This window comes from Oryza brachyantha, chromosome 8 (assembly GCF_000231095.2).
Source record: "Oryza brachyantha chromosome 8, ObraRS2, whole genome shotgun sequence".
In the NCBI taxonomy this organism is placed as follows: Eukaryota; Viridiplantae; Streptophyta; class Magnoliopsida; order Poales; family Poaceae; genus Oryza; species Oryza brachyantha.
In genome coordinates this window covers 1,571,238-1,593,562 of record NC_023170.2, presented here as the reverse complement: position 1 = coordinate 1,593,562, position 22,325 = coordinate 1,571,238, and the positions used below count along the sequence as shown (strand labels likewise).

Genomic DNA, 22,325 nt, shown 5'->3' with positions numbered 1-22,325 from the left:
CTTGCTGCTTGACGCCAACACTGCGAGTTTCTGCGGTTTCAATTTACTTGCCACGGCTTACTTGTATTGTTTTAGCTTTACAAACTATCGTTTTTAATGGTAATTAAGACGGCCATAACAAAAGTGTTAGGCTTATATTTACGATATAAATTCTTATAGATAGTTATGCCATTTACAAAAATATCTTAAAGTTTCTTTAAAAAAAATGATAAGTAGATAGCATCACCTCAGTTTTTTTATTTGACAGAACTTTTTAGTTTGCTTTGCTTTTCTATTTCCCTGTTGAGATTGACGTTCCTTTTCACCTTAACTTAATTATTATAATTTTCTTGCTTTATATTTCCAAGTATGCACTTCAAATAGATGTTAAAAGATGTAAGTAAAAACATTAAATTGCTTCGTTTCAACCATCTTAAAACTAATAGACATGTGATCTGTGGGAGAGAAAAAACCACTCCATGCATGCAGCCACCAGCACAGACTACCCACCCTTGCGTCCGCTCATGGACCAACTGTTCCCAGGCGGCGCGCTAGTACTGTGTGTATCAAGGCTTGAAGGAGGATGCATGACGCCGTACATAGGCGGTAGTGGCATTGGATATTTGGATTATGATGCCATTGGATGAATCATGGTGAAATGTCGTTTGCTTGCGCTCGCACAGCCGTGCCTTAGACGTGAAGAGAGTAGGTCTTCTACTAGCTATTTTCATTGAATTTGCAGGCTGTCCCGGATGCCATAGGCGGGCTCGAACACCTGGAGGAGCTCTTGCCAATGGTGATTGATCACGATGGTGGTACGTCTAGGTCGCTGGTGCTGGACGTGAGCTACAACGTGCTCCTGACGCGGATCGGGCAGGAGCTGTGGGTGCACCTGAACAAGCTGCGGTCGTTGCCGTCGTCGGTGTGCGAGATGCGGTCGCTGCACCTCCTTATGGGTTTTTCGTCTGTTTGTTTGCCATTGCTAGCTATTGCAGTTTTAAGATTACAACATGATCTCTAGAAGTTGTTTTTTTTTTTAGCAAACCAAAATAGAGAGTGCATATATATACAGGGAGTGCACTTGGGCAACCGGGTGTTTATCCAACTGGACAAAGTTTGAGTAGGTTGTATGATTTTATATACAGGAGTGGATGATGAAACATGCATGTAGGACTCACTGCCACTTGTTTGATCACACGCTTTCTTTTATATATATATATATATATATAGCTGCATAGAAAATGAGAATGCTATATTACATGGTGCAATACACTAACTGGTGTCAAATACTATATATTCCTCTTAAGTGCTATATATTCCGCTTCATTATTTCAAGACCCTATTGCAGGTTGCCTGTAATTTGTTGGAGCAGTGCAGTTTAGCTTTACGATATTAAATTGAAGACATGAGTGCAATGAGTGACAATGTTTACCATATGAAAACCTGCATATATCCGGCTGGGTATAGAGGCCGGGTAAAAATACTCTTCTCTAAAAAAAAATATATGAAAACCTGCATGTTTTCTATCTGAGGATGTTAGTTTATTTCATGATAAGGTTTTTAGATGATACACTGGTATATATGCTCTCTGGTAATCTCTAATGCTTATGAATGGCTTGGAAGGAAGGTAATTCATGCCATGGGCCCTAAAAATATGCTGTCAAGTACCACACAGCTGCAGAGAATGCACTTATTCACTGCTACAGATCTTGTTTGGAACTACTCATTGAGAATGGTCTGGAAAGGTATATTGAAAGCTCTACCCCTTGAGTGCATATTTAGTTTGGGTTATTTTGATGCTCTTGAATATTAATCTCTCATTGCATGTTTTCTAATTCTCTGAAATGCTAAGTAAATTTTTTCTTTTGCTTTTATTGGCATCGCAATAGGTTGCATATATACAGGGGCCAAAAATTACCCTCGTGAACCAGCTGCTCATGTGGCAATAAGTGAGTTATCTAATGAATAGTTTCTTTGGCCTCGCGTTATATTTCGTTGCTTGATTGTTTCTACTATGGTGTCGCCGAGGTATTAGATTCTATCTGTATGAATGCTTATTTATTATACATTTAGCTTTTCATGGTTTTAATTCCTATCCTTTTTTGGATGAACAGGAATTAACTATTAGACGTTTTTTGGAGAAGCAAAAAGGCAAAATAACTGCTGTTGTCTTTTGTACTACTGCATCATCTGATACAGAGATATATAAGCGGTAATTAGACTGACATCCACTAATGCTATCTATATACGATAATGTGGGTTAACAACATTGCATTTTGCAACTTGCTTCCCCTATATTTCCCTTAGGACAAGAAAGAGGAGGAGATTGTTTCAGTAAAACTTCCAGCTGATGTCGGGGATGAGAATGGCGAGACAATAATAGATGAACGGAAAATACGAATAAAACCTTTACCTGCTGGGGCTAGCTGCTATTAGCAAATGTGCAGCTCGTGCGCCTGTGGATATTTTCCACTTTCTGATTCTGGATTGGCACTTAGAGGGTGAGGCTATAAACCATATGCACCCTCTTGATTTGATTACCATTTGAGCTCCTTCAAGATATATTTTTCATTATATACCCACTGTACATCCAGTTGTCTGATGGCCCTCAATTGAACTTGAACTTTATTTGATTTTAGCTAATCTTTAAACATGGATTCTTTCAAGTTAGATTCATATTTGGATCCTACCTTTCATGTGTCAATAATTAAAGATCCAGATCTCCGACACAAGGAGCAAGCAGTGGGAATAGTCTGTTCAGGCAAACAAGGGATTTAATTGGGCTAAATTGCTTGGATACGGTGACCTTGGTGGTCCTCCATTATCTGCTGCTGAAGAATATTCACTTCATTCACGATACCTTCTGAAAGCAAATTCTCTCAATCCTTGAGAGATTGCTGAAATGAAAATAATCTATGTGAAAAGTTATCATTCTCAATTGGATTCTTTCATAAGATTCTCTTTAGTTTGCTTGTTTATTTCAGTTTACCTTTTGCGCTCCTATCAGTTGTCCTTTTTTTTTCTTAATTGCAGTTACCGCGGCGGAGTTGATAGTGACGGATGTCCAGTAATGGTTGTTTTTGGTGCCCATACACTTCGTAATGATATTCTGCAGAATAAAGATGATAGCATTTTCTGGATTAAGCCCTATCAGTTTAATTCAACTTACAATATGCAGAGTTCATGGCATAAAAGTCAGATTAGGTATAACTGCATGCTTGCTAATATCTTGATGATCAATTTTATATACTTCCACATGGTAGCTGCTAGTCAATTGTTAGTATCTTGATGATTTTACCCTCGCTCGCTGCTGGTCATTTTTTTGCCGACTATACATCTCGTGTTATTAAGCACAATTATTCTAAGCTTATGTCTTTAGAACTTGAAGAATGTTAAGTTTCTTATTTTTCTTTTCCCAAGCTATATATTTGGTGAATATATGCTGATATTCAGCCACTTTATGCTCACAAATCCATACACCACTATGCATGGATGCTTTTTGGCAACTACTAAATTATATTGTCCGATATTTAAATAAACTTTATGAGCTTCCTTTTGATTACCCAAAACTCTATCAGTGGGTTAGAATATACTTGGTAATGAGCTTTCACTCCTTCCGTGGTGCAGAGGATGACGTGCAGGTGGGTGCTTAATCGACGACCCACCCTGTTGATGTTTTACTCAATTTTTTGAACGTTGGCCATCATAGAAGTCTGTTCCATGGTGTATAGTTTGTAATGGCAAGGAAGATTAAAATTTTCCTACAGTATCTTTTAGGTGATTCACTATGCAGCAATATTTTTAACGTGTAATATCTTCAATATTCAAAGAGCTATCTGATTCTACGGTACTGAAGGATTAGCATTTACATCACTCAATTTTGCTTGAACACATTTTCTAAATATAAGTTTATACTGACTATATTTGATCTGCTTGAATTCTCTATCGATGGGATGACCTATGGTGAAAACATTTTTTAACTTCCCACAAATGATTGCATGGTTTTTACTAGAAGGGTATATGAGAACAATTTAATTATGTAGAATTTTCAATTTTTAGTTATGAGTTTTTTTTATCTAGAGGACATATTTTCTGTGTTTTTGAGTGTTAGATCATGCATAGCTGAACATACTTCAAATCTTGCTATTTATGCTTATTAGCTGGACATACCTTGAACTTTTTTACTTTAAATTGTATTATCAAAATATTATGGCACCGTAACATTAGATATGAAGTTTATGTGACACCCGCATCCTGCATACTACTGTACCAACCCATGGATACATATATAAAGTTTATGTACATGACACCTGCATTCCTACCTACTACTACTACCAACCTAAGACACATGCATATAAGTAGTCAGAGTAATTAAGGAATTGAAGATAAGACAAATAATTAATGCTATAAATGTCTTTGTTCAAACTTTAATTAGCAACACTATTCACTCAATGATTTGTCAGGGATACTAGCTAATTACCATGCGTTACTACCTATAAAAATAAACTATGCATGTGCTATAATTGTTCGGAACAAAATAAATGTGAGATTTTTCAAACTTTTACTTGCACCTATGGCTTTGCATGATATTCATCCCTATAAATATCTTGAAGGATATTTCTTATAACACTAAAAGACATGGAATAGTTGATAAAGAAATTAGCATGGAAGATGAAAAATCAGATTCACCACCACCGTTTTCTTTAAATGGAATACAGACGTACAATCTTGAATCAACAAGACAACAAGAGGTGTGTGTATTTATATACATACATATATAAATTAGATCTCTCTGTTCACGTATAAGATATATGCTTTTTGATGAATAAAAGCATAAACATGTATCGAGAGGTGTTACTACACCTTAAGCATGAAGAGAATAACTATACGATATAATATAAGTTTTCTATACATGTATATGTATGTATGTATATATAGTAGCTACACACTATATATATGTGTACATATATTCATACACATATTTGTTCGCAGCTGAACTATTTTTACGTGAAAACATTGGGTATATCTTGTATTATCACATGTTTCACTCATCTCTCTCACAGACAATCTTATTTTACGTGAAAATATTGGGTCTTAATCTAGAACGAACGAGTTTCTTCTTTTCTGTCTCCCTCTTCAATAAATAACCTATCATATTAGTAATATTTTTATGTATAAATACAGATAGAGACTGCCCAAGGTTCTACACCGCGAGTGCCCTAACGAGACAGTGCTGATATTATGGCATAAATTAAATCTACAATTGCAAGCATAACAGCAGGTAGACGGATGTATCTGGACGTTGTCTAGCTTGTACGGTCGTAGAGATGCAGCCAGTCAAATCGGTCATTTATCTCAGAAAGCTACTCCTAATTAATTTAATTGGTTAATATGTCTGTGAACAAAATCCAGGGAGAGAGATCAGATGAGTCAACAAAAAGGAATCAATTTTCTAATTAGATTACGACCGCCCAGACATTAATCAACCGAGAATTTATTAGCAGTACGTCAGCCATTAATTGGTTCACGTGGACATAAATGGACTAATTAAGATGTCAAGACTCGAAATTGTGGCGATTTTGATAGATCTGTCGTCGCTTGTGATGTGATGCTAATTTATTAATTTAATCACCGAACCGTTTCTAGCTAGCTAATTAATTAATTTAATGACGATTATTTTGGGTAGCAGCTAACTGATCCATGTTGTTTCTACATATGCATGCATGCATGAAGATTTCAATTTTTTTAATATATTCTCCTATTTGATTTAGACTTAGACTAGCTAGTGCTTTCTACCAACTTAATAGCTCGTGCAAATGTAAGAACGATCTAATTATATTATATGTTCAGTTCACACACTCGTTTTGGTTATTGGTCGCTGTGAACTGGTTATGTATATTACTTTTGACTGCCTAGAGCTATTAATTAGTTAATAAACTGATCGAAGTACTGGTCCAGGATCAAGTCAGTTACGTACTCCCTCCATAAGATCATGCAACAAGTAATTAATTAATTAAGTGAGGTAGTCATGACCGAGTTAATAATTTAATTTAAGTAAGGAAAAGAGAACCAAGAGTTGCGTTAATAATTTAATTTAAATTGAGAAGAGAAAAAGGAAGAAAAACTAATAGCACTTGTAAACCGGCCATTAAACAAAATAATTGCCCGGCCATTAAACACATGGGAAATAATTGTCCTATACTATTAATAATTAGTAATGCACGTGATATATAGCAGATTGATGAACAAGCTAGCTAACACTGAATTGAAGCATGCAGTACTCGTGTTGGAACAAACACTAGCTTGCAGATAATGGAGGTTTCGCCGTCAGGTCGAGCTAAAATTATTCAAGAATTAGATGAAGAAATTAGTTATGCCATGGTGTTGAAAATATCTAGCAGCTAGCCCAAATTAAACCACTCTAATTAACGAATATTTACGAAGTCATCGGAATTAATAATCTACCTCTGGTCACGTAAGATGTGGACTAAACTATTACTGGTCAAAATTGATGTACATAGTCGCATCCATATGTTTGGAAACATATGGTAACACAGACAATTAACAGACATAGCTTTATAGAGGTTGTTTGGTTGCTTCCCTTTTCTAAATCGATCTAGCCGTAGACGACCGAAATCGAACGCTTCAGAACGACGCCTGAGCCGGAGGTGCGAATCTGCGAGCAGCAAGCAAACTATTGTTAACTTAGGTCGCGTTCGGCCATGACCACATGTTAACTAAGCCCCTATTGTTTTTCGCACGCACGCTTTCCGAATTAATAAATGGTTTATTTTTTTAAAAAAATTCTATAGGAAAATTATTTTTAAAATTTATATTAATCTATTTTATATTTTTATAATAATTATTAATTAATTAATTATGTACTAATCTATTACTATATTTTCTATGTCAGTCATAAGTTAACTTATGCCCTCATGTCTTTCTGTATCAGACATAAGTTAACTTATGCCCCGTGCCGGGCCATAGTCATCTGTCACCATCGATCCGTTTATCTCACAAATATCATATACTGTAGCAGTAGCTATAAAAAAAATCTATGAACATATAACAACCCACTCGATCTTTCTGCAAACAAATGAACAATAATATATTAAAACAATCAATCTACAGAAACATGGACGCAGTTGTCAAACCGCATCGATAAAAAACAAATGCAAGTGTGTCAAACAATGTAATCCCTGATCGAGAGTATATGCATTTGTTGACACGGCGTTGTACGTGGTTCCTTCACTGTGTGCATAATCTGACAGATGATTCCAAGCAGCAAGCACACGAGTGTTGTCAAATGCAACTACCAGGAAGTCTCTACAGCCAAAGCAAGAATTTTCCAAGACATCGAGGACTAGGGTGATTGTTCCGAACTGCATATATATATATATATATATATATATATATATATATATTCTTGGCAATCAAAAACAAAAGTTAAAAAATAAATCATGATGAACACTTTAAAGTAAAGGTTAAAAATTGAAAGTTTATCTTATAAATATAATTAGAAGCGAAAAGATAAGAACGTGAACGAGCTTAAGTTAATTAGTTACCAAGACTTCCACTTTCAGCAAGAAAAAATGACAGAAAGGTACAGTCCATGCCTCTCTAGCTAGATGTGGTGTTGTACACTTCCCGATCAAATCTAGCCTTTGACCAGCTGCTCATGCAAGATCAGATTCTTCTTAGAAATGGTGAAACTAACACACTAAGGTAGTGTTTAGTTGCCAAATTGTTTTGGCAAAAATATCACATCGAACATTTGATCGGATGTCGGAAGGGGTTTTCGGACACGAATGAAAAAACAAATTTCAGATTCTGGCCAGAAACCGCGAGACGAATTTTTTGAGCCTAACTAATCCATCATTAGCACATGCTGGTTACTATAGCACTTATGACTAGTCATGTCCTAATTAGGCTTAAAAGATTCTCTCAAGATTTCTTCCATAACTGTGCAATTAGTTTTTTGATTCATCTATGTTTAATGCTCCATTTAAATGTCCAAAAATTCGATGTGATGTTTTTGGGAAAATTTTTTGGGAACTAAACAAGGCCTAATGTGTCCAGATACATCGATCATAATATGATATAGAACCGTTAATTTGGCATTGTTGTATGTCCCATGTCAAAAGAGTCAAACGCCGCAAGTGTGCCAACGCTTGATTAATTCATGTGTTTATGAGTGTTTGATATAGCTCAAGGGGCAATATTCTTGTGTGACAAGGATGTGTGCTAGCTTGGAATAATTTTAGAGATGATATATGTTTGGTTAATATTGGACTAGTTCATCCACCAAAATTTACTGTAGTTTCGTCCCTTAATTAACATTCATCCATGTAAATATAGAGATTTGCTCCGGTCTAACAAAAAGTATCTTGAGGTATCAAATTGTTTTCCACCATTAGATCTATTTGAGTAGGTTATGCACTATTAGATCCAACGATTAGAAATAATTTGGTACCGGTACCTCGAGATACTTTTTATTGGACTGAAGCAAATCTTGTAAATATATATAGGCAGTAAGTATGAACCGATTTGGGAAAATAATATTTTTCGAACGGAGGGCCGGGTAGCTTTGCGTTTTCTTGTCACAGGTATTGCTGCGGTGACTAGGTTATCTGGATCGATTAATTTAGAGTAAAATGTAATTTAGGCCATATTTTTTTTAAAATAATTTAGAGTAAAATGTATTTTGGATTATACTTAAACCTATACCTTTTATTTTGGACTAAATAAATAATTGATAGTTACAGTTTGTTTCGTCCCAGACAATTTCTTATGGCCCCAAACGAATCAGTTTTGGTGCACCTATATATGAACTCCCACCAGTCCATATATATCTACTAAAAGAGGAATTTTTGACGTAATGAGAAAAGTAATTCGGGATGATCTACATCGATCATAACAATGATAAATTTATAAAGTTTAAAAGATGATAAAAAAATGAAATTTACTCGATTGATGAACTAGATTATAATGCAGAAGCCATGGTAAAACTAATGCATAGTAGTTCTCCTTTCTCTCCAGCTTAATTAATTAGCTCCATATATCAGCCGGCCTGCAGTTTCAATATCTTGCGTTACATTGCATGTCGAGTCATGCAGCTGAATATATCAGTGTTGGTAGGTGAAGACTTTGGACATCGATCAGGCTTGTTGCATCTTCTGCTGCTGCCGCCGCCGCCTGCAACCAAACATGTGAAAAACGGACTGAAATTGCTGACTCGATGAACGGGGTCATCTTTCATATATATATATATAAAAGGCAAATGTTATTTTCGCAAATAAAAAAGAATTTAATAAGATTTCTGTATATGTGTCCTTATTTATCTATAAGCAAAGACTAAAAAAAATAAATTACAGTGATTAAAAAAATTCTCAAAATCAACTTGAAAATTCAAATTTTAGTTTATAATTAATCACAAACAAAAGTGAAAGGACATGGCTGGAAATCGATCACTACATAATTAAGTACATGCCAACCATGTGCATATATTGAAGCTAGGCGACATGTTTAATTGGATAGTTGAAATTTGTATCGTTAATTAGTATATATACTTATGTGTATACGAATACCTCGACCATGAAGTTAATTTTCGCCGTATACATACGAACCCTGATCAAACTAAGTATGTACGTAAGAGCATCATGGAAAACACCTGCAATTGACTATGATATGTACAGCGTACAACGGTTGATGCGTATGTATAAACATGACGTATGTACGTAAAGTCTGTACTATATATGTACGTTTTAGACGTACCATGTATGCGTATGCACACTAATAAATATTATACAGATGGTGGTGAGAGTTTGATACAAGGTGCATGCAGTTTTTTCTTGAACCAAATTAAATATTGTACTTGTGAGTAAAACGCGATACAAACTTTTTTTCAAAAGACTTTCTGTATAGAAGTTTTTATAAAAATATAAATAATCTAATTGCTAAAGTTGTAAAAGTCAGTAATTAATTAATTAATCATGTACTAACTATGAAGCTTATATTCGGTTAAAAAAAAGACCGTCACTTTCCTGACAGCTAAACCTCTGAAATACTAGAATTTTTAGATCCTTTATTTATTAATGATCTTACAACTAATTATGCCCAAGTAACTTAATTAATTTGTGACGACGGTCCCTCTCTATATATATCCTCTTTCTTCAAGAACACAACTTGAAGATCGATCGATCCAGCCTGAAATGCCGTTGGGAAGACGTTGTCCCTCCTCCTATTATGGAATTAAGATCAACGAGTTTATCTTGAATTTATTCGTACTTGTACTTTGACGATGTGAGCAGTTCATTTCCCCAAACAAGTTTGAACACAGAAAAATCCGAGAATATTCTTGGTGTAAGATTCCATGCATATTCTACTACTACAGGAACAGCCAGGCACACCACGCGCACATATATATACTTCTAGTGATTAACGACCAATTTAGCCAGCCAGCCAGAGAATGTCAATTAGCCATTTGCTAGTTATAAAATTCACATATTATAAATACCCCTACTCAAATAATAAGTTAGCCACTCCCTCTTAGCTCCAAAACACTTATAGTTTTAATTAAGATTAAAAAAGTCAAACTTTTAGAATTTTGACTATAAATAACTTTTAATTTTTTTTACTATAGCAACATGCATGGAAGTAATATTGATAGGCATTTTCATAAATATATATAGTTAGTTAGGGTACAAGTCACTATAATATTGACATAACCTAGCACTATAAATATTTATACTTTTATAGCTAGCCCGGCCCTCTACCCAGATAATTGTACTACTAATATCTAATACTAGTTTTTTTTAATATTTTGAGAAGTGTGGAGTAACTCTATATTGATATTTTTTTAGGTAATGGATCACGAAAGTTATTTGAATTGACCAGAATTAAGTCAAAAAAAAGGTTAATTAATCAGCACACACGTTTCAAGTATTGCGCGTATGCTTGGCTTTCTCCCCTGCAAGCAATGCACAGAGCTTGGTGCACCAATTAGACGAGCCAAACGCATGTACAACCTTACTCTATCGCAAAAAAAAAGAGCTTCTATAATTTTTGCCCGGGATTAAAGACAGAGCTGACATTAATTAATGCGAATGGTTGTAATTTATAGAGCTAGAAAGAGTGTATAAAAAATTAAATACGAGATAATTACGATTGCTGAAGATGACCAGAGTATGTGAAAAAGTGTTACATTAATTCTAATACAAATTTAAATGCTAAAAACTGCTGTATTTTAAATGCAAGGAGCATGCTTTCTCCTCAAGAGGATGTGTACTTTTCTCTACTGCATTATGCAGGTGTGTATAAATTTAACAAAAGCTAGTGAAGCTCGGGAAATTTTGTTAGAGATGATTTTGTTACGTAGGTCGATTTTTTTAAAAGAAACTTCACTGGTTATGCTATAATTTAGTTGTTATCTTTGACAAGGCATTAATTAAATGTTAGCTAGCTATCTCCAGTATAGATTTGGATGATAAGGTGAAGAGGAGAGAGGGAAGGTAAGAAGTATATATGGAATAATGGAAAGCAAACGAAGAAATATATTCAAGTGTACGTGTAGAGACGATAGTATACTGTTGCAGATATCTACTTATAATTAGTGAGGTGCATGGTTACAACTAACAGAGGATGATTAAAACTAACTCAAGTAACTCTCTCTGTTCAGAAATATATGCATTGCGCCATACTATTTTGTAGAAATTAAAGTGGAGAAATAGAGATCATGATATTCATCGATAAATAAGAAATGAATAAGATTGAGTCGTACGTAAAAATGGAAAGAAATTTAAATAAAAAAATGAATAATATGATATCTATTAGTAAAAATGAATAATATGATATCCATCGGTAAAAATTGAAAGAAACTTAAATAAAAAATATGATAAATAGTATTGTGAATAGCTATAAATATCATATAAGATTTACATTCTAGAAATAAATAATTATAGTTTGACAGGGAGGATGTGCATGCACGTGCAAGGACTTATTTATAAAGCCGTCTTAGTTCTCACCTAGCTAATTAACACCCCTATTGTTGCCTTTATGATATCTATGATTCTTTGTCAATGGCGTGTTGTAGCTCTACCACATGCAATTAATCTCACACATGCATAGAGTTTGCATATGCATATGCTTGCTCCCCAATCGATCGAAGTACAGCTCGACTAATTAATTCACTGACAGGCCAAAAAAGCTAGCTTAATTACTCTACCAATCATCAAACACACCCCAACGTACAAACCCTAGACGAACCTCGTATTTATACCTGCCACATGTGCAGCCCTATGTTAAGCTTTCAATGCTTTGCATGACATCCCTCGAGCTCGGGCATGGTGGTAGGCAGTAGCTAGTCCTTGTCAGGCTTCTCTCAAATCTAAATGTAACGAGATCCACGAGTAACGGAGCTTTTAACTTTTTGTTACTCTTTACATGAAGAGGTTAATCTCTCTCACAAGGCTTGTGAGAGAAGAGTGATGTGATAAATTTATTGTCACTGGTATGTAAGAGTGACAAAAAGTTGAATTTCTCGCAAGAAACATATAGGTGGCTTGTCTTGGGTGAGTCCATTGTGGCTTATCCTTTGTCTTGGTTTCGGTTTGTTTTATCTTCTGATGGGAAATGTATTATACCCTCAAGTATCCCATTGTCTAAGTAAGAGTAGTGCAACGAGTATAGTTACGTATTACGTGAGTGGTTTTGATTGGATCCAAGTAAACTCTATATCTCTTTACTTATTGGGGACATCTTACTTATCTATATACATAAAGTTTATTTCCACATAGAACATGGCATATGTTACATTGCCGAGTTATATACACGCTCGTTAGGGTATCTGATATATAAAAAAATCCTCTTCTTATAGTCAGTGTCAACAGTTTATTCATAGACTTGGCACTACACCCTCTATCTTTTCGTTTCAGGTTATGCTAGCTTGTAAGCATTTGGACTTGATTATAGGGGTTCTTTTTACCAGATCATATTTTTTTAATCTTTGCTTTTAGATTGATAATAATAAGTATATAAAAATTTTATTCATAAATTATTTTTTATTTGCAAATATGACTTTTGGATATTCCATTAAAAAGAAAACAATCACACCATACTCATTGGTAGTTTCAGCTAAAAATCAACATTGATATACTATCACACTGCACCACTACCTCTGTTTTACTACCTCCGTCCCATAATAACTTTATTTTTCGTTTTTCCATGTCCAACGTTTGATTATTCGTCTTATTTGAAAAATTTATACAAAAAATTAAAAAAAATAGTTACGCATAAAGTACTATTCATGTTTTATCATCTAGTAAGAATAAAAATATTAATCACAAAAAAATTAAAATAAGACGAAGAGTCAAACAATTGTATCAAAAAAATGAAAAATGATCTTATTTCAGGACGGTGGTAGTAGGTGATAAGGTATTGTTATGTTTTTTCTATATTCATATATATGGATGATAAAGGAATATGAATATATATGTATACACACACAACATATACATTGATTTATAGATGAATGTAGTAAAGGAAAAGGGGCCACCTATTAGTCACTCACCTGAAAAACCTAAATTTATCGATCGATTTTGTGAGACGTTGGATTAAAATCGAATGGTAACCATGGAAACTAAACCAATTAACATGTGGACCACAAGCACAAATTTTCAAGCAAATCTAATGGACAAAATATTCAATTCATAAATTAGAAATTAGAAAATTTTCAAACGATTGACAAAAAACAAACTGAAAGCAAAACATCGTATAACATGAAACTGAGGGAGTACGTGTAAATGGTATTTCTACGTATGGTGTCACATAATACATCCATAGGAGTAGGGTACAATACAACCCATGCGCGCATGCACGCCGTACGCCGTCGTCGTCCTCCTCGCGACCACCTACCAACACACCACCACGCCGGCCACCGGCCACCGGTTAAACGCCCGCCTCGCCAGGCCGCTTCTCACCTCCGATTCTTCCCATCCATCCATCCATCCATCCGTCGTCTCGATCTCCTCCGCTCCGCTATATAAACCCCCGCGCTCACATCCTCCCCACCCCACCGCCATTACCACTCTCCATCAACCACATCCATCTGCAGCTAGCTGCTCCCTTCTCCGTCACTCATACTCTCGATCATGGGGAGCTTGGACACCAACCCGGCTGCGTACGCGGCGTTCGCCGCCGACGTCGAGGCCTTCCAGCCGCTCAACGCCGACGACGTCCGCTCGTACCTGCACAAGGCCGTCGATTTCGTCTACGACTACTACAAGTCGGTCGAGTCGCTCCCGGTGCTCCCCGGCGTCGAGCCGGGCTACCTGCTGCGCCTGCTGCAGTCGGCGCCGCCCTCCTCGTCGGCGCCGTTCGATATCGCGATGAAGGAGCTGAGGGAGGCCGTCGTTCCCGGGATGACGCACTGGGCGAGCCCTAACTTCTTCGCGTTCTTCCCGGCCACGAATAGTGCGGCGGCGATCGCCGGGGAGCTCATCGCGTCGGCGATGAACACGGTCGGGTTCACGTGGCAGGCGGCGCCCGCGGCGACTGAGCTGGAGGTGCTCGCGCTGGACTGGCTCGCGCAGCTGCTAAGGTTGCCGGCCAGCTTCATGAACCGCACCGCAGGTGGCCGTGGCACCGGCGGGGGCGTCATACTCGGGACCACCAGCGAGGCCATGCTCGTCACGCTCGTCTCAGCGCGTGACGCGGCGCTGCGCCGGAGCGGGTCCAATGGCGTGGCCGGCCTGACGCGCCTCGCCGTGTACGCCGCCGACCAGACGCACTCCACGTTCTTCAAGGCGTGCCGCCTCGCCGGCTTCGACCCGGCCAACATCCGGTCCATCCCCACCGGAGCAGAGACGGACTACGCCCTCGACCCGGCGAAGCTGCTCGAGGTCATGCAGGCCGACGCCGACGCCGGCCTCGTGCCCACCTACGTCTGCGCCACGGTCGGCACCACGTCGTCCAACGCCGTCGACCCGGTCGGCGCCGTGGCCGACGTCGCCGCGAGGTTCAACGCGTGGGTGCACGTCGACGCCGCATACGCCGGCAGCGCGTGCATCTGCCCGGAGTTCCGGCACCACCTCGACGGCGTGGAGCGCGTGGACTCCATCAGCATGAGCCCGCACAAGTGGCTGATGACCTGCCTCGACTGCACCTGCCTCTACGTCCGCGACACCCACCGCCTCACCGGCTCCCTCGAGACCAACCCGGAGTACCTCAAGAACCACGCCAGCGACTCCGGCGAGGTCACCGACCTCAAGGACATGCAGGTCGGCGTCGGCCGCCGCTTCCGCGGGCTCAAGCTCTGGATGGTCATGCGCACCTACGGCGCCGGCAAGCTGCAGGAGCACATCCGCAGCGACGTCGCCATGGCCAAGACGTTCGAGGACCTCGTCCGCGGCGACGACAGGTTCGAGGTCGTGGTCCCGAGAAACTTCGCCCTCGTCTGCTTCAGGGTCAGGCCGAGGAAACCCGACACGGCCGGCGAGGCGGAGGCCGAGAAGGCGAGCCGCGAGCTGATGGAGCGCCTGAACAAGACCGGCAGGGCCTACCTGGCGCACACGGTGATCGGAGGCAGGTTCGTGCTGCGTTTCGCGGTGGGGTCGTCGCTGCAGGAGGAGCGGCACGTGCGAAGCGCGTGGGAGCTCATCAAGAAGACGACCACCGAGATCGTCGCCGGCGCCGAGGAAGACAAGACGAGGAAGAAGGTGTAGAGTTATTTGCCGTGTGTTGGATTGATTATTTTTTGTTGGTGGAAGTTGTCAGTAAAATATTAAATACGCCGACGGGAGGTACGTGTGGTATAAATACCGTATACGTACGTACGCGTGGTAATAAAGCCTCTCATCGCTTTACGTCGATCGGGCGTTGTGTAGTCTCCGCGTGAGTGATTCATATATACTGTGCATTTTTTCTTTTTCTTTTTTTTTCCTGCTTTTTGGTGTATACCAAGCAAGAGGCAACATGTCAAATCATGTGTATTAATTGGGTTAAAAATACAGGTGAATTGTTCAGCCTTATATCACCCTGTGTTTTGACTTTTGGTTATGCTTATGCATTAAAATTTAAATTCACTTTTGGTTCAGCCTTATATCATGTGTATTATGCTTACTGCAGTTTTACAGCTACTGTGATTCTAACTTAATTTTTCCAGGGTAAATGTATTACTTTAATAGATTAATGTACTTATATGTAAAACAATAATCTAGACATATAAGCGTAAAATTGCCTCTATATTGATTAAAAAACAATGAAACAACAATGAAACTAAAAACTGCACTTAATTTTTATAGGTTTTTTTCCACGCCTACAAATTAATTTATGATTTGACTTGATTGATAAAATAAGGGGAAACAATAAAATTAGCAACCAACAGATAGCAAAACCGAAGTGCAAAACGGTTACCCAAGTATAAGTATATCCTTCATTGGTGACATAATGGGGAAATTATATTTTTTTCCCCATTATGCATATATATGCAGTGCTCACATTAAGCATTGATGTCTTTCTCAGCTAATGTACGATGGACATTGTGTATTCATTTTTGTGAAGCTTGGTAGGTAATGCAATTATGAAATTAATGCAAGCACAAGTTGCAACATTTGTTTGCAAACATGCATGCATGAATGCATGACTGCCAGATTAAATTGAATCATCGGAGAAGCAGAGAGAACACTTAATGCTGCATCACGAGAGGATCGTGTGCATGCCAAATTCAATTATTATTTGATCTATATTGATTGATTAGCTCGAGCTGCATATATTGCACATTAGCTCGATCGAGGCCACTATAGCTGATCGATCGATGAAAAAGCTGTGTATCGATCAGTGGCGATGACCGACAGCTCTATAAATGGTGCTTCCTGACGGCATGCATGCAACATATATTTTCACGAACTAATGTTTATTTAGTTCCAAAAATTTTTAAATAAGATATCACGTCAGACATTTGACTTGATGTTGAAAAGGGTTTTTAACACAAATAAAAAAGAAATTTCGTAGCTCGCTTGGAAACTGCGAGACGAATCTTTTGAGCCTAATTAATTCGTTATTACCACATGTTGATTATTGTAACACTTATGGCTAATCATGGACTAACTAGACTCAAAAGATTCACATCACGATTTTTAACTTAACTATGTAATTAGTTTTTATTTTCATCTATATATTTAATATTCTATTTAAATGTTTAAAGATTTGATTTGATATTTTTGAGGAAAAAAATTTAAAAACTAAACGGGCCCGTCCTATACATACTATGTTAATATAGTAGTAGCGTCCCTAGCTCGTGTAGTAATTAATTGTAGATTCCCTGCAACCAGCATGCATGTCGTGAGTTCATGGCCTGGCCCTACGTGTGCCACTGTGTGCTGCTTGGAGACCTTCTGACAGCCGCATGTTTCACATAATCTCTACCTCTCTCAAATAATAATTAGCTTCTAAAAATTTAGAGGTATAGAATCCAGAAAATGAACTACAGTGAACTAGAAAACCCAATTTTTTAAGACTACGAGAAATAGGCTATCAGTTGTTCTTCAGAATGTTAAGCTCCTCTCAAATAGACCCATATATACACATACTACAGTAGCTCAAGATTTGTGTGGATATATAGGTTGCATTTATATTTTCATGTAGCAGTCAGTACAAATAATAAACATATCTCTCTGCAATTAATTCGTGGGAGAATGTTTTGTTGAACTGTATGTGATAAAGGGATTATGATAATTAGGGAATCTAATTATATTGGTCCGGAAAATGTCTTCAGTCATGTTGCGTTGATCTTTAATTAGAGAGAGAATGATAAAATATTTTTTTGCATACCATCTAAACAATTTAAAAAAATTAAATGAATGACAAAATAAAATAACATGTGCCATTGCCATTGCTACTCCTCGATTTGCGGCATCACCATCACGGCTTTTTGACATTCTGCTGCAACGTGCCGCTTTGGACTTATCTTTTCACAAATATTTCTGCTTATACGTGAAAATCTAAATTCTTCATCTTAAATTTAGAGATAATTTTAAGGTTCTATATTTTTATATCAAAATTTATTTTCTAACCTTAACTTTAAGATCGCTAAAAATACGTATTTAAAAGCTTTATTTATAAATTAGTTTTCGTTTACAAAATATAATCACCCCTGCTTGTTGTTTGACCTATCACATCTATCGCTGATTGCTCTATAAGGATCGATACACCGGCCGATACACCGTCGATCGAATCCAGCAGCCCAACGACCGCGATCGATCGATCCAGATGGTCTCCCAGTAACCGTTTACTGCTTCTCTTCAAAATTTATTGCAACATGCCGTTGCTATATATATATATGGTGTTAATTTATTGCAACGCCCAGCAACGAACTTGCCGGTACACACAGCTATTCCTACACTTACTGCATGCGACAGTTAATATCGATCATAGCAACATATGGGCTTATCTGTCGTCTCACATATATGCATGGCCATGGGTGAGCCTCAGTACGTATATATGTACATAAAATGTGGTTTTAAGATATTGTTTAATTACCAGGAGAATGCAAGGCATATATATATATCCACAAATCCAGCTTTATAAAATGAAGGATAATAATGTGTGTGTTTCCCCTGAAATTAAACACCCCATCACATGCACATACTGTGTAGCTTGGTAAATCAGATTCGTTGCTTAAGTGCAAGCATGACAGTTACGTTAACCTGCAAACCAGGGACAATAACTTCAACAAAACGTGTTCACAGTGACACAAGAAAGTAACAGATGAGCAGTACGTGGAAAGTCAAAACAACATTTCAATTTTACTTCTCCATGCATATATCTGATAAAACAGATAGATGGCCGTCGATGATCCATACACGTATGTATATATATAGGCATATATAGCTATCACTTTTGTACTCCCTGCACAAGTTAGTTGGCAGCTAGCATCAATTAAAGAGGTATTTAGTTGGTGAAATGAAAATTCACATCAGATGTTTAACCGGATGTCGGAAGAGATTTTTGAACACGAATGGAAAAACGAGTTTCACAGCTGGCGTGAAAACCGCGAGACAAATCTTTTGAGCCTAATTAGTCCGTCATTAGCGCATGTGGGTTACTGTAGCACTTATGGCTAATCACGTACTAATTAGACTCAAAAGATTCATCTCACGATTTCTCACATAACTGTGCAATTAGTTTTTCATTTTATCTATGTTTAATACTCTATTTATATATCTAAAGTTTCGATGTGATGTTTTTGGGTGAAAACTTTTGGGAACTAAATAGCCACTAATTTATGTACAACACAAATGCATGAAGCATATATATAGTTAATAGTGCTTGCAGGACTATTATAGTCCCTACCAACCACCTTGTGAAGAAAGCTTTAATTTGTTGCTAGCTGATTAATTGCACCTGGCACCTAAGCTGATTATACATACATATGCCGTGTCCTCTTTCTACACATGTTTTGGTTGATTAATTTCAAGCTGCTGATCATGCATATATATTGTCGTTTTCTTCCTAACTTATTAACTACACACACGCATGCACAAACACCAGCAGCAAGAATACATAATTAATGGCATCTGCTTTGATTAATTTTGGACGATTTTGTTTTCAGTCTTTGTGTCAAAATATGTGACCTTATCAATTAGTTAATTAACGAGGATAAAGGACGCGTTATAATGGGGAAACAAAGATGTGGTTGGATCCAACGAATTTACAGATGAAACGTGAATTTTTTTTCCCAACTATATATGTTGAATAATTAATTGATCTTGCGATGCCCGGCAAGAACCGCAACTATATATGTCGAATGCAATATATCAGTCCCAACTGCTCACGCAAATCGACTAATTAATTAAAGGGGCTTTTTTAGTAGTGATATGCATGCTTGTCTGAGTAACAAACATAACAATTAATTTTGAGTTTTTTAAGTTAACTATTTTTTAGAATTAATTACTTAGATGCTTTTCCAGTCCTTTCGTATCTATTTAGCTTTGCCTTTTTAACTGACAAGAGAAGAAGTACAATATAGTCCTACCCCAAACTTATTTCTTTTAGCCTTGTTTGGTTCCCAAATTTTTTTTCCAAAAACATCACATCAAATCTTTGACACTTAAATAGAGCATTAAACATAGATAAATCAAAAAATTAATTGCACAGTTACGGAAGAAATCTTAAGACGAATCTTTTGAACCTAATTAGAAAGTGATTAGCCATAAGTGCTACAGTAACCAACATGTGCTAATGACGGATTAATTAGGCTCAAAAAATTCGTCTCGCGGTTTTTAGCCGGAATCTGAAATTTGTTTTGTAATTAGACTACGTTTAATACTTCAAATATTTATCCGAAAACTTGATGTGATGTTTTTGCAAATTTTTTTTGCAAACTAAACACCACCTTAATATGGTCACGTGTCTTCGGCTTATAGCCATATATATATATATATATATATATATATATATATATATATATATATATATATATATATATATATATATATATATATATATATATATATATATATATATATATATATATATATATATATATATATATATGAAAATGCCTTCAAAGCTGACCATGCACGCATGACTTAAAACCAAAACATAATTTGGCCATAGAAATAGTCCTTAACTACTAAATCGTATTTTAAGATAAAAGTCAACTTTATTTATCCCCGTTTACAAAATTTATGTAAACTCTAATCTGTTCAATTTGTAACTTTTTGTAAAAATAAATTTTTAATTTTTAAATACAAATATATAATCCATGACTGAATTACATTTGGGTTTTTAAAAATATTAGTTTATGTCAGAAAAATTAAGAAAAGTTTTCAGTTTCCCATTTGAGTATATTAAACTAAATAATTATATCCATCAAAAATAGAGTTTATTCAAAGCACAAAAATTGTTTTATCTATATTATAAAACAAATTCTGCAGGCTAATTATTTTATATATAGTTTATAAATTAAATGACTATAAGTTATACATGCCACATAGAATAGGTGGTTATTTTTAAAGATGTTTTAGTAGCTATACTATATTTTACAATTCAAAATATTTTCCGCCATTGAAGTGCAATGCCTTGTAATTAATCCAAAATCTCTTTGAATCTTGTCAAATTAATGATGAGAAGTGTTGAAAAATTCATAGATGAATAATATCCAATTGTAAAGTTAGGGGATGGTTGTGTTAGAGTACTCTGTTTGAAATTTCAAGGATGTAAAAAGGTGAACCTTTTTACTATATAAAAATAATGTTCCATCCCAGCTTTGTCCTAGAAAAAGAGTGCAGTTTTGCACTTTTTGTGTTCAACACTTAATAATTCTTATTTAAAAATTTATATAGTAAGTTTATTATTATTAGATGATAAAACATAAATAGTACTTTATATATAACTATTTTTAAAATATTTTTAATAATTTTTTAAGTAAGACGGATGGTCAAACATACACTGAACACGAAAATACATAACTGCACTTAAATTAGGACGGAGGCAGTATAAGCGTTTCGAAGAAGCCTTTATCTACTAAATGATGCACTAGCCCTGGCAGAGGTCATCCAATTAATAGGATGGTACCTAGGGCTGTCAAAAAAGCTCGAAGCTCGAGAGCTGCTCAAGCTCGGCTCGTTTCAGACTCGGTTAGAGCTCGGCTCAAGCTCCTAACGAGCTGAGCCCGAACCCGATCGGAAGCTCACGAGCTTTCTCGAGCCAAGCTCAAGCTTCTCACGAGCTTATCTATACATGTTATTTTTATTTTTTATTTAATAAAATAGTAGATTAATAATAAATTATTGTATTTATTTAAATGATAAATTAATTTGTTTTAGTATTATATATTAATTTTAAATCTTATTTATAATATATTTAATAGAGTTGACTTAAAATTATTATTTTTATTTATAAATATCATCAAAATATATATTTATCATATACTCAAACCGAGCTCGAGCCTGGACAAGCCAGCTCGCTCGAGCTCGGCTCGTTGACAGCCCTAATGGTACCTCTGCATATACCAATGGCTTCTTTGGTTCTCTGCACCATTGTACCTGGCTCATACTACTTCATCCAAAAAAAATATTTATTGGTTTCCTTGTCGACCGTTTGGCCATATGTCTTATTTAAAAATTTTATGAAAAAATAAAAGTAGTCACGGAAAGTATTATTCATGTTTTGTCATCTAATAATAATAATATTATTAATCATAATTTTTTAAATAAGACAAAGAGTCAAATATTTTATCAAAAATTAAAATGACTTATTTTGAGAGGGAGGTTGTATTAACTAGCCATCTGTACTGAGTGGGGCCTAAATGTGTAGGTGCAATGTACCATGATATATTGGTTGGTTGT

The 22,325-nt window shown here is 36.6% G+C and overlaps 1 protein-coding gene across 1 annotated transcript; it reads left to right on the top strand.

Moving 5' to 3' along the window:
- Positions 1-13,986: 13,986 nt before the first annotated feature.
- On the top strand, positions 13,987-15,843 carry LOC102711724 (tryptophan decarboxylase 1-like). The gene has a single exon (XM_040527048.1). The coding sequence runs from the start codon at positions 14,127-14,129 to the stop codon at positions 15,696-15,698; it is 1,572 nt and encodes a 523-aa protein (XP_040382982.1). The 5' UTR covers positions 13,987-14,126; the 3' UTR covers positions 15,699-15,843.
- Positions 15,844-22,325: the final 6,482 nt, after the last annotated feature.

What these genes read in the sequence shown, in the direction of transcription:
- LOC102711724 (XM_040527048.1), top strand. Translation starts at nt 14,127, where the DNA reads ATGGGGAGCTTGGACACCAACCCGGCTGCGTACGCGGCGTTCGCCGCC.